At 37.6% G+C, this 14,583-nt stretch overlaps 1 protein-coding gene across 1 annotated transcript in view; it reads right to left on the bottom strand.

Moving 5' to 3' along the window:
* Positions 1-7,646: 7,646 nt before the first annotated feature.
* Positions 7,647-14,583, bottom strand: part of LOC124874194 (low-density lipoprotein receptor-like) — a 33,673-nt gene continuing 26,736 nt past the window's right edge. The window contains exons 12-13 of the mRNA XM_047375453.1: positions 12,281-12,441; positions 7,647-9,399 (exon numbers count right to left, since the gene is read on the bottom strand). Of these exons, the coding sequence (XP_047231409.1) occupies positions 9,352-9,399; positions 12,281-12,441 (209 nt within the window). The 3' untranslated portion in view covers positions 7,647-9,351. The remainder of the gene's footprint in view (positions 9,400-12,280; positions 12,442-14,583) is intronic.

Raw genomic sequence — 14,583 nt, 5'->3', positions numbered from 1 at the left:
AATCATGACAAAGAGTGCTGGGTATGCCATGAAAGGTCACTGTTAAAGCAGCTGGCTGTTCACAGTGTCGGGTGCAAATATATAAACGGAAAGTTAGGTGGAAGGAAAAACTTTGGTTGCAAAAGAATAATAACTGCAACCTACACAGGATTGTGAAGCAAAGCCCACTCACGATTTTGGGGAGACTCAGAAGATGTGGACTGCAGTGAACGCTTCAAGAGGCACAGATTTAGGACATGAGAAGCAATTGCTATTTTGGTCACTCATGAACCAAAGACATTTTTACAGATGTCCTACCTGGAGTAAATACAAAATGGACAGGACTGTTGCTCAGTTGTCCAAAGTCCTATTGGAAGATGAAAGTTTATATTTCATTTCATATGGTAATTAAGGTCTTAGAGTCTGGAGTGGGGCAGAGGCACATGTTGCTGCTGGTGTTGGTCCACTGTGTTTTATCAGATTCAAAGTCAGAGCAGCTATCTATCAGAAAATTGTATGCACTTCATTTTTCTTGTTGCTGATAAGCTTGATGTATATGCTAATTTCATTTGCTAGTTGGATTTGGCAACTGCCTACTGCCAAAAACACCAATGCCTGTTTTAATGGCCACTTTGCTGGATTGGCCAAAGCTGACCTAAACCCCATAGAGAATCTGTGAAATATTGACAAAAAGAAGATGATTAACACCAGAGCCAGCAATGCAGGCCAGCTGAAGGCTGCTTATCAGGAAACCAGGGCTTCCTGAACTCCTCAGCAGACCCACAGGCTGATCTCCTCCACGCCATGCTGTATTGATGCAGTAATTCATTTAAATGTACACTGACACACAATATGCAGACATTTCTGTATTAAAAATGTGTTTTACACCGTTTTTATCCAACAGTCTAATTTTCTGAGACACTGAATTTTGGGTTTCAATTTGGCTGTAAGCCACAATCATCAAAAAATGCAAAACTCTTCTGTAAGAATTCTATATGATTTTCCTTTTTAAACTAAATTACCAAGATTAAATAACTTTTCAGCAACTTCCTAATTTACTGAGAACCACAAATGCAGTTTGGATATTTTTTATTTCTATTGTTATTGCTTCACTCTACTGTGTACATTCAGCCTTATAGTTTAACTAATGAACGGGGCTTGCTAATACAGACCACACCTGCTGATAAAGGTGTAAAGGTAAAGATGGAAAATTTAATTGGTTGGAAACTCAAATGATATTTGGCTTCTGTTGAAGCTACAGAATGAGAAGCTTTTATACAGATGCAAGGTATTTTCCCCCCAATTTCTGCGAGGGAATAACGAGGAAATATAATTTTAGAGAGATCACAGACTCTAGCTAGCAAACAAGAATCTCCAACTTGTGAAATTTTTCTTTCTTCCTAAAATATTTTTGCCATCTTTTTGTATTTTACTTTACCAATCTGGGTTATGTAAATCTCTGCACACAGAAACGCCAACAACTAGATAAAACATAATCAGTACAATTAATTTATTTACTTATTGACTTTATTTCTTTGATGTATGTTATCATTTAAACCTGCTTTCACTAGTACCCCAGTTCATTTATAAGCTGAACAGAGAAATACTGATTTTGCATTCCCCAGACTGTAACAAATACATGTAAAACTGAGAGATGTGGCTCTTTGGACATTCAATGTAATCCTGCTTACTTTGGGATTGGCAGACTAATGCAAAAATGCCTAAAGCTGTTAAAGTCTGAAAATACACACAAAAAAAAAAACTTCACACAACACACCATATTCTATCATAGTATAATGAACCAGTGTCATTTATTGTGGAAGGATTAATGCTGAAGTTCTCCATGCAGCCATTAATTGTCAATAGTTAAAAATGTATTTCCAGACATGACGTCTTTTTGTGCAGAGCTGCTGAGTTCTCTCCCGGTTTACATGGTCACCACTGACTCTCAAAAAACAAGCATGTTGGACCTCAAGTGATAGTGTGTGCTTTGCATGCTTGCTTGTGTGTCTATATGTATATGCAAATTTATGTTGGCCCAGTTAAGGACCTGTGCGGAGCATACCACACGTCTCACCTGTTGACAGCTAAGAAGCACGCTCAAACTGAAGTGCAGTTTAAACAATTTAGTTAATGCATCCCAGTAGACCTATTTATAGACCTAAGACTTGTTCTTCTTTGGCTAAATTGAGATATTTTTTGAAGATTTACACTATTTTACACTGAGCTGACCTTTGACCAGGAGCAGTTGTCAGCCAGAGGGTTTGCAGGATGAAGACAAGTCTGCTTGTGTTTAATGTGATAAAAAAAAATAACTGATCAATTTAGATACGCACTGATCGGGCTTTTGCTGGCTAATACCAAATTCTAGTTTTCTTTAAGCTGTGACCCCCTGATTTTTTTACATTAAAAAGCATTTGTGCAAACTTTGTTTTAATTCAACAAATAAATCTAACACTGACAAAAGAGTGCTGCAATTCCTTAATAGAATTAGTAGTTTTGTACCTAACAGGAAACGAAAGAATTATAACATTTCCATTCGTGCATGAAAACTTTACCTTTACTGACCATAAAAAGTGGGAGTTTTTAGTTTTGCTATATTTACCATGTTTATAAGGTAGCATATAAGTATAAAAGTAAAACTATTCGGGCTTCCAAGCTGTTTTATTAGATGCAATGGAGTAAAACACCCTGCAGCCTGCAGATTCAGACTCTTATCAGTGTTGATACTAGCTTTGAAGGAAAGGCCAATCAGACTCTGCAGAGAGCTTTGTAGTTTAACTGCTTTTTCCTGGAGAAAAAAAGAGGACTGTCTGGTTGCCTTTTATGACCTCTGAGGGCCAACCGATAGTAGAGGGGTGAAACCCAACCCCTTTCCTATGAATATATGTGAATATCTCCGCAGCATCGATTTTACCATGCAGGCCACAGCAGTTCGATCAAGGGGAGGGTGTCAAACAAACCAACTAAAATAGATACAACAGAAGAACCCTTGACTAAAAGGTAGATGTCAGCTTTTGTTATACTGCTATGTGTGGTCATGCAGGGGTATATGTCCTAGAAAAGTGCCCTGTTTCCTGCTTTGGTTGCAGACTATGAAGGACCTCCAGGATAAAAGAGCAGCTCCCTATGTAACTATTGCTAACAAAATAACAAATCTGATTTATCTGGGTTTGAGGTCAATGTCAAGCAACACAAACTTAATGAGTTTGTATTCACTGAAGCTTTTCAAAGTCCTTTATACCTAATGAAGAAGGCTGAGGGTGGAGGACTAGGAATGTTTTTGAAGTGATAATTCACAAAGTCAGATGAAAGTTATATTCTCAGTATTTTGAAGTTCAGGGGCAGGAGAAATCTGGTCCCATGTGCCATTTCATTTGCTATAACTATTCAAATATATCAGCTTGTGATATGTTATTATTATTTTATGCTATTATTTGGCAAAAAGCAAACATTAATCTAGGGCTGCACGGTGGAGCAGTTGGTAGCACTATTGCCTTGCAGCAAGAAGGTCCTGGGTTCAATTCCCAGCCTGGGGTCTTTCTGCATGGAGTTTGCATGTTCTCCCCATGCATATGTGGGTTCTCCCCGGGTACTCCTGCTTCCTCCCAAAGACATGCCTGTTAGGTTAATTGGTCACTCTAAATTGTCCTTAGGTGTATGAGTGTGTGCATGGTTGTTTGTGTGTTGCCCTGTGATGGACTGGTGACCTGTCCAGGGTGTACCCTGCCTCTCGCCCATAAACTGCTGGAGATAGGCACCAGCTCCCCTGTGACCCACTATAGAATAAGTGGTAGAAAAAATGACTGACAAACATTAATCTCTCACAGATGTTTTTGTAAATACATTTATATCAATAGGTCCTCTTTGGCTGTAGTAATGTGGACTTAAACCAATAGAAAATCATTTGTATTTAAAGCAAACATGCAAAGTAACAACAAAAAGGTAGAAAAATAATTGAAGGCCATTTTCTTCTTTTTATTTTTGAAAATGCTGTTCACTGGAATATGGTATTTTTTGAAGAAGAAATAAAATATTTGTCAGGTTTGCCGTTTTCATTTTGGGAGTTGCTATGCTAATGTTTATGTTATCACTGAGCACTGAACACAACCCTACAGGTAAGACAAAACCTTTACTGGTAGGTTAAACTATTTTCAGCTTTGGTCACAAGAACAAGGGATTAATAGATATTTAAATACCCATTCTAATCTATCCTTATGAGCTCAATAGACATTTATGGTAAAAAAGAAGGTATATCCTTTTTCAATTCTAGGATTCAGAACATAACAAATATTTACTATATTCTGAAATAATTTAAATCTACCCCAGAGTGTACAAAAACAACACACATTTATAGAAATAAATCTGGAGCTAAATGGAGAAGCAAAGTTGCATCGGATTAAACAATCTATACAATTTCCTTTGGACAGAAGAAACCAAAGTTGAGATGGCCATGATGCACAGCACCATGTTAGGAAAAACCAAGCACAACATACTGTACCGGCACTAAAACCTGGTATAAAGCACGTTGGCGGAGGGGTAATGATGTGGGCTGGTCTTACAGCTTTTACTCATTGAGTCGACCATAATTTCCTCTATAGTATTCTAGAGTGAAATGTAGGGCAAACTGTACAGGAGCCATGAAAGGAATGAAGGTTGAATAAATACTCAACATTTTATGTTTGCCTCATCTTTGTAAATGACAGTCTGGATTGTGTCATTTAATTTAATTAAGGTTACTTTTAAATAATTGAAGAAGCTGTTAAAGGGCATATGATTGTATTCCCTAATACAGAAGCGTGTGCTTTATCCCTACAGTTGCTGTAAACAAAAAAAACAAAAAAACAAAGAGAACTACCTTAGTTTAGACGAGTCCAGACATGTAGAATACCACACAAACTCCCATCTTGTTTTAAATGTCTTCACTGTGGGAGGTAATAATTCCCAGAGAAAACCCACTAATAAAAAGGCCCCAATCCACCAGGCAATCCATACCCACAACCTTATCGCCAGTGGGTAAAAAGGCTAACTAACCACTGTGCCACCTTCTAGAGAAAAGACCATAAATATACAGGTCCTTCTCAAAATATTAGCATATTGTGATAAAGTTCATTATTTTCCATAATGTCATGATGAAAATTTAACATTCATATATTTTAGATTCAATGCACACTAACTGAAATATTTCAGGTCTTTTATTGTCTTAATACGGATGATTTTGGCATACAGCTCATGAAAACCCAAAATTCCTATCTCACAAAATTAGCATATTTCATCCGACCAATAAAAGAAAAGTGTTTTTAATACAAAAAACGTCAACCTTCAAATAATCATGTACAGTTATGCACTCAATACTTGGTCAGGAATCCATTTGCAGAAATTACTGCTTCAATGCGGCGTGACATGGAGGCAATCAGCCTGTGGCACTGCTGAGGTCTTATGGAGACCCAGGATGCTTCGATAGCGGCCTTTAGCTCATCCAGAGTGTTGGGTCTTGAGTCTCTCAACGTTCTCTTCACAATATCCCACAGATTCTTTATGGGGTTCAGGTCAGGAGAGTTGGCAGGCCAATTGAGCACAGTGATACCATGGTCAGTAAACCATTTACCAGTGGTTTTGGCACTGTGAGCAGGTGCCAGGTCGTGCTGAAAAATGAAATCTTCATCTCCATAAAGCTTTTCAGCAGATGGAAGCATGAAGTGCTCCAAAATCTCCTGATAGCTAGCTGCATTGACCCTGCCCTTGATAAAACACAGTGGACCAACACCAGCAGCTGACACGGCACCCCAGACCATCACTGACTGTGGGTACTTGACACTGGACTTCTGGCATTTTGGCATTTCCTTCTCCCCAGTCTTCCTCCAGACTCTGGCACTTTGATTTCCGAATGACATGCAGAATTTGCTTTCATCCGAAAAAAGTACTTTGGACCACTGAGCAACAGTCCAGTGCTGCTTCTCTGTAGCCCAGGTCAGGCGCTTCTGCCGCTGTTTCTGGTTCAAAAGTGGCTTGACCTGGGGAATGCGGCACCTGTAGCCCATTTCCTGCACACGCCTGTGCACGGTGGCTCTGGATGTTTCTACTCCAGACTCAGTCCACTGCTTCCGCAGGTCCCCCAAGGTCTGGAATTGGCCCTTCTCCAAAATCTTCCTCAGGGTCCGGTCACTTCTTCTCGTTGTGCAGCGTTTTCTGCCACACTTTTTCCTTCCCACAGACTTCCCACTGAGGTGCCTTGATACAGCACTCTGGGAACAGCCTATTCGTTCAGAAATTTCTTTCTGTGTCTTACCCTCTTGCTTGAGGGTGTCAATAGTGGCCTTCTGGACAGCAGTCAGGTCGGCAGTCTTACCCATGATTGGGGTTTTGAGTGATGAACCAGGCTGGGAGTTTTAAAGGCCTCAGGAATCTTTTGCAGGTGTTTAGAGTTAACTCGTTGATTCAGATGATTAGGTTCATAGCTCGTTTAGAGACCCTTTTAATAATATGCTAATTTTGTGAGATAGGAATTTTGGGTTTTCATGAGCTGTATGCCAAAATCATCCGTATTAAGACAATAAAAGACCTGAAATATTTCAGTTAGTTTCCAATGAATCTAAAATATATGAATGTTAAATTTTCATCATTACATTATGGAAAATAATGAACTTTATCACAATATGCTAATATTTTGAGAAGGACCTGTATTTTATTCCAGGGCCTTAGCTGCTCTAAAGACTTACATAACATAAAAGTGTCCCCTCTTAACCGACAGTGAGTCATGAACATTTCTTAACCAACTAGACGATTATATGCAGCAGGTGTTTCTGCATATATTTCACTTTATACAAACAGGCAATACAAACCAGAGACACATAAGCAGCATTCAAGAGCCACGGGGAACAGCGAAATTTAAAATGATTCACGGTTCCTCTGAGATTTCCTAAAATGAAACTTACTGTAAACCAAGATGGACAGGACATTGTGAAACTAACTTATGTCACAAGTGTGATTTTACAGTACAGACTTTCTGTAATGCACAATGCTTTTGATTTACTTAAAAACGTGTCTGGTAAGGACTCATGGATAATTAAGGTGAACAAGAAACAAAATAAATTATGACATGAAATCTAGTTTAAGTCCAGCCGATACAGGAAACATTTTCATTCCTTATGCGGTTTATATTATTGCAAACAAACTCTGGGATATGTTCTGCTGTATATTGAACTGTTTGAATGAAGATGGTAAAAAGGAATTACTTGACATACATTGGACAAAGCTGAAGAAAGCAGAGATGCATGTTTAACTTGTTCAGGTACTCTACATTCACAAAAGGCTTAAAGGCTGAAACACTTTACCCAAGTGAAGGAATTCATAATGCTTTGTTAAAAATGGTGAAAAGAAAATAAGTGGGTTAATAAACTACAGATGTGTTATTACAATTAATATAAACATTTCAGATATCAGAAAAGAGACCCAAAACCATAGCAAAACAGTTTATTGGGTTCTTTTGGCCTGGCTCACAAATAATGTTTATGAATTGCTGGTAAAGGAAATCACACCCCTAGAATGGTTTACATTTAATCCCATCATAACAACAAATATTAAAACCAAGTTTGGATTTTATTTGGAGTTTTTGGCGACAGTCAAACACAATGCCGTGCTTAATTATGAAGAGAAAGGAAAAAGGATTGTTTTCAGCATTTCTTTTTATTATTTTACAAATAAACATCTGAAAAGTGTTGCATGCATACATTCATATTCACCCCCATGCTCTCGATACCGCTAAATATATTTTTTTAGCATCTAATTAGTACATTGGGTTGATGGGATAATGGATGGGGCTAAATTGGTGGCATTCCTAGAAGAAAACTTGTTTGAGGCTCCTGAAGACTTCAGACTGGCACGGACATTCCCCTTCTGGTGGGATGACACCAACCATACAGCAGGAACTACACTGGAAGGGTTTAGTCAAAAGCATTGTTTTTTTTTTAAATAATAGTCTAGTCAAAGCCCAAATCTAAATTCAATTGTGGCAAGACTTGATGCGTGAAGCTCACAAGATACCCAAAAGCACTTTCAGCTGTATTTATACAGAGGTTAAATGACACACAGGTGTATTCTATTTACTGTTTGTATTTAGGGACATCAAACTAAATGGGGTTGTATATAGATGCACCTCATGCATTTCAGATTTTATAATGTAAAAACCATCTATCTTTAACCTTTCACAAAAAAAAAAAAAAAAACACGTAAAAAGGTTCATATGGTATAAATACCTTTCCAAGGCACTGTTGGTAAATAAGATATCCTGCTGTTTTACTACTTCCTGTTTCAATTCTAGACTAAATGGATGTTTTATTTAAAGTTAACGTTGTATTTAAACAACTGAAAATTGTTTGTTCTTTAGTATTATATAGTTATACAAACATGTACTGAAAACTGTACTTTAATGCAGAAAAGATTCAGCATTCAGTCAACATATCAGACAAAATGTGGATTTTTCTGGTCGATTACTTGTTTCCGGAGAGAAAAAGGTCTTTAAGCTTCAAAGTTTAAATTAAACCGGTTGTTCCCCTGTTTTTCCGAGATCTCAACCCAATAACCCAATTAGACTAGATGCAATTAAACACCCAAGAGGGTTTGATTTCTCACATTTAATTCACACATTTATTGTACCTCAAAACATAAAATAACGCACATTTTAAATGATTCAAGTACTCATTGGGCAGCAGGTAGGTCACAGTGCATTCACAGAACTGATTGCAACCGTTTTATTCAAAGCAATTTGTCAAGTTACCCCCAAAATACTCCATAACTTAAATTTAGAAACCTGTTAATACATCAGGGGACAAAGTGCAATGTAATATATTCCATATATTGCTCTATAACTCTCTGAAACAAACAAAAAAAACTACCAAAGCCAATCAGCATCGCAGCATCTTCAGACAACATAACAGAAAATCAGATACTAGAAAACTGTTGTGGTCCATTTTAACATTCAGCTACTCAGTTATTATGTTAATCATGAGTTTTAAACCGGTAATATTTCTACTACATGTCAATGACTCTCATGCTGGACCCATTAATGTAATAACTAACTGGCCTAGCTAACGATTTGAGATTTTTCTTGTTCATTTGTGCACAAAGGCTTTCAGAGTGACTCAAAAAGGTCATCAACAGGAGAGATCCATTAGGACTAAAAGTTATTACCCTTCAAACTGAGGGAATGAAGTAATGATGGCGGGCCACCACAACTCCCAGAGCTTAGACATTCATGTCATTACTTCAGTGATATTCACACCCAGAAGAAGGCTGGAACATATTGACATGATCGTCAGGGCGTGTGCGCTCTGAGTTCACTGCCGCCATGAAATATCAGCAGGAAGGATGTGGTCAGCTGACAGTTGGTGTTGCAACACAGTCCAGCCGGATGAGGGTTTCCTGTAGGAAGAGGGACCACTTTATACAGTATAAAAGGCACAAAATGATTCTGAGAAGCTGTAAGTGTTATCATGAGACTCTAATACACATGGAGTGATATCGGACTGCATAAACAAATGATTAAGACATCCAGAGACTTTTGTACCTGAAAACTAAAAAAGACTAAGTTTATTTATTTGAAGTTAACATAACAGCTTTAAATAAAGTCACAACAAGCTTTTTTTTTCACCAATTAAGGTATCTGAACTTTATTTCAATTTACTGTGGTAAACTTGACGTTTTTACTTTATTATTAGCCTTCCAGATTAAAAGCCATTGTATTCAGTCTGATAATTATACACAACATTGTTCGAGCTTGTTTTTGTCATGCGGTCCTTTTGAGAAGGACAATGAAATCTGTTTCTAAAAATAAATCACAAGTCCAGGAAAAGAAAGGTCAAACAGATGACTTTCATGCTTTCTGCACAGTAGTTTATACTGACAACTGGTAATGCTGTAATCATTCATGTTTTTTTTGGATATCCTACAGAGGAAACACCTGCCCATCATGTGATTGCAGCAGCATTGTTTTGTTAAAAGTCGCCATATAAAAAGCTTTACCGACTTCAACAAACCTGTGTAAATGTCTTTTGATCAGATTTCTTTAAGCTTAAAAAAAACTGAATTAAAAAATGTCTTATAATTTAAATATTTCTGAGGCTAAAGCCTTGTTCATAGACGTAAAAAGTCTTATTCAGCTCGAAGCAACAAAACACTGGCAAAAAAAATATTCCAGATTTACTTTTTTTGTTTGTGTTCTTGATTTTTTTCTGTTTAAAGTCAAAAGAGCAGCTTTAAAATGACTTGATACATTAAAGTGTAAAAAGATAACCAGACCAACCTGATCCTGTGTGAAAATATGATTAATCACCTTAGTTAAATCATGAATTAACTGTGATAAACTACATTTATTTGGATCAACTTCACAGCTTGGCCTGATTACTGCCTCACCTGGAGACCCAAGATATCACTTAAATAGAACCTGTCTGACAACATGAAGTAGGATAAACGATCTCATTAATAACACATCAAGCTCCGACTTAAAGAAATTCAGGAACTATCATTGGCTGATCTATCAAAATTACTCCAAGAGCACATCCCAACTTACCCAGGATGTCACGAAACCCAGAACAAATATCAGCTAAGTTAAGGTAAGTTAGGTGTTCATTTATCAATAATAGGAGAAACTGGACACAAACGGCATCTATGTGAAATAAAAGGTGAAAACGATTGTTGGTCAAAAACAACACAATGGCTGGTCTCACAAGTCTGGAAAAACAAAATTAAATAAATAAAAACATCCTAATGATCTAGACTTATCAAAAATATTCTAGGGAACAGCGAGGCAAAAGTAGAACTTTTTGGAAGATGCATGTCCAAATACATCTGGTGTAGATCTAACAGCATTTTAGAAAAAGAACATCAAAAATGGTGACGGTAGTGTATAAGTCTGGCCCTGCTTTGCAGAATTCTATACAAATGCATCTCAAACAATTTGAACATTGTAAAAATATTCTTTATTTTTGGAAGTAATTTCTGAAAGTGAAACTCAAATTAAGTAGATTCATTGAATTATGATTGATAACGAATTACAGATAATAGCAACCAGAAATGTAGAATACTGTAAAAAGATTATAGCATATTGATAGAAAGTTAAGTGGAAGGAAAAAATGCACTAGGAAAGGCTGTACCAGCCACAAGGACAACCGTGGCTTTGAGTGGATTGTTAGAGAACAGGACTGTTACTTAGTGGCTCAAAGTCATCTTTTCAGATTTGACCTTGCTTGAAGTACAGTGTGAGGTTTCCATGGTCAGTGATGGTTAGGGGTGCCATGTCATCTCCTTGTTGTAAGTCCACTGTGTTTCCTGAAGTCCACATTCAACCCAGCGATCTACCAGGACGTTTTAAAGCACTTCATGCTTCCTTCTGCTGATCTCATTTTCCTGTAGGACCTGGCATCTGACCCCACTGCCAAAGGTACCAAAAGCTGGTTCAAAGACCATGGTGTTACTGTGCTTGATTGGCCAGCAAGCCTGAACCTCACAGAGAATCTATGGAGCACTGTCAAGAGGAAGATGAGAGACACCAAGTCCAACAATGCAGATGACTTGAAGGCTGCAATCAAAAAGACCTGGGCTTCCATTACACCTTAGCAGTACCACACATTGATCACCTCCAAAGATTTTTCAAGAAGGAGGCCCAACCCTTTGCATTTTTTAGTCATGTTATGCAATATTCTAAAATCCAGTAGGAGAGGGTGCAGTCATCACTTTGTATGCTTAACCTGAAGCTCACTTGGGTCATACAGCAGGACAATGATCTGAAGCACACCAACAACCCACCTCGGAATGGCTCCCATTAACAACATTAAGGTTTTGAATTGACCATGTCAAAGTCTTGCCTTAAATCCGGTTGAGATACATTGACATGATTTAAACAGGCTGTTCTAGAATACTAGAGAAACCCCTCCAATTCCAATGTGGCTGAATTAATACTCTTCTGCAAAGGGGAGTGAGCTAAAATCCTTCACTGTGATGTAAAAATCTCAGTGCCAAGTACTGCAAACTCTTGATGTCAGCTGTTGCTGCCAAGGCACAACCAGTTGTTTAAAGAGACTTACTTTTTTCATAGGGCCAGACTAATTTGGACAGCTTTTTTCACCTTAATAAATGGAATTAGAGTTTGACAACTGTATTGCATTGCATTAACTCAGGTTATCTTTGTCTATTACAATTAGTTTAGCAATCTGAAATATTCAAGTCCGAAAAAACAGGAAAAATCTATAAGGAGGCATTAACATTTTTACAGCAGTGCATGAGCTTGCGTTTCATCTTTACTTGCCTTGACTAAAGTTGTGTTAGGGTCCGCAGGTGGCCCCTGAGTAATGAGCGGGTTCTGGGACTCTTTGAGAGACAAACTCTGCAACGTGAAAGACCTGGAGGGTCGTAACTCCTCTCTCCACCACCACGAAGCCATCCCCACCAGCAGCATACTGAGAAATACTGGGAGACACACAGGAGACATGCATCACACCCTGCAGCCTGCGCCAGCCTGGCGGAGGGCACACTGAGACGCTGATGTCAAGTTTCTGCATGATGTCAGTCACCTCCTTGGAGTGCACAAACATTACCGAGCAGACCTGCAATATGTGAAGTTTCTCAGAAACTGTGCAACTGTGTGCAGTGTAAAATAAAAAAAATATAAGCATGGTGACACAAAATACTGTTAATTAGGAGAAAACCCTTAAGTGACAGAGTTCTTTGTATTTACAGATTTGTAAAATGATGGTTGTATTTCTTTCAATTACAGCCTCTCTTCTTAGCAACAATCATTTGAACAAACAATGAGACTGGATGTGGCTGGTCAGCAGGAAATCATCAGGGCCTTTAAGATATTCGAAGGAGGCAATGAGAAAGAACCAGAACTCAAAATAATTACATAAAAAAATTATTTCATTTCAATAATTTTAATAAAATAAATTTAATATACTGACTGATGTGGCTAGTGTTTTGTAATTAATAATTATCAAGTTTAATGTCAGATTCTCAAATGGATTCAGGTCCAGACCTTGGGCTTTTTAAAGACATAAATATGCTTTGAACTAAACGGTTCTAGTGTAGCTCTGGCTGCATGTTTAGAGTGGTCGTCATGCTGAAAGGGAAACCTCCACCCAGTCTTCAGTCTCTTGCAGCTTCTAACAGGTTTACTTCCAGGATTGCCCTGTGCTTGACTTCATCCATACATCCTACCTTTAACCCAATCCCTGTTCCTGCTGAAAAACATAAACCCACAGAATGATGCTTACACCATTGCTTTTTTTTTTTTTTTTTTTTACAGTGGCGATGGTATGTTCAGGGTGATGTTCAGTTTTGGTCTCATTTGATCATATTACCTTCTTCCATGTTTGCTTAGGTCATAATTTACATGTCAGCAGATATGCCAACTGCGTTGTTTATATTTGCAGCTTCTCCAGAGTCACAATGGGTTTCTCAGCTGCTTCTCTGATTAATGGCGTCCTTTCCTTGCACATCAATTGAGATAAACTGCTATGACTTGGTAGGTTTGCCATTGTGTCACACTCTCATTGTCAGATGATGGGTTGAACAGAGCTCTATGAGATATTCAACTCTGCTTTTAATGTTGGCAATAATTTACTAATGTGCAAAACAAACACCTGAGGCCTTCACAGAACAGCTGGATTCATACTGAGATTAAATTACTCACAGCTAGATTATTTACCTTCCAGACTTCTAAAGGCTGAAAGTTGCACTGGATTTTATTTATAGTATTAGAGTAAGAGAAGCTGAATATAGATAGTAAGCCACAAATTTGAATGTACAGTATGTATCATTTCCACTTCACAATTATGCACTACTCTGTGTTAGTCTGTCACATTAAATCCCAATAAGGTATATTGAAGTTTGTGGTTGGAATGTGACAATAAGTTAAAAGGTACAAGGGGTATGATTATTTTGCAAATCATTGTTTGCCATTCGCTAACTTGCAGGAAAAGTCATGGTTGGGATCTTCACATAAACACAGAGCAATAAGCTGAAATATTCATATTCAAGTTAAAAAATTGTTTAAGAGCAATAACTTTCAAGAAGCACAAAACAAGTAAAAAAAATAAAATAAAAAAAACAGTAAAAGGTGAAAGTAGTGCGTAACCAACCATAACTGATACCTATGAGATTTCAGGTGTCTTGACAGAAGATGTTTTACAGAACAGGATTTAATTCCAACTAATAGTACATCTGTTGTAGTTATCACATTATCACAAAGAGGTGAACATTTAAATACAAAGTTTAAGTATGAAAACTATTATGAAAAGCACAAGATACAAGTATTTACAAAATGTTAAATATTTTTTGAAAATGTCATTAAAATGACATTTTTAATAAGCTTTTATCAAGAGTTTATAAAGCACTACTATAAATAAAGATCAGAGCTTCAATTATTGACCTGTTAGCTGGAGACAAAGCTCAAACTGCTCTACTGCAGGCACTGGTGCCATTAGACGTTGCATTGTAAAGGCTTTGCAACCCTTTGCTGTTTAACTGCACCTGCACTGAAACACAAGACTCCCTTTTATCTTTGAGTGAACTTCATTTGTGCAGGTTTGAGTTCGCAGCCTATTGCGGTCA

Source organism: Girardinichthys multiradiatus, chromosome 9, assembly GCF_021462225.1.
Source record: "Girardinichthys multiradiatus isolate DD_20200921_A chromosome 9, DD_fGirMul_XY1, whole genome shotgun sequence".
Lineage (NCBI taxonomy): Eukaryota > Metazoa > Chordata > Actinopteri > Cyprinodontiformes > Goodeidae > Girardinichthys > Girardinichthys multiradiatus.
This window is presented reverse-complemented; position numbering and strand designations above follow the sequence as displayed.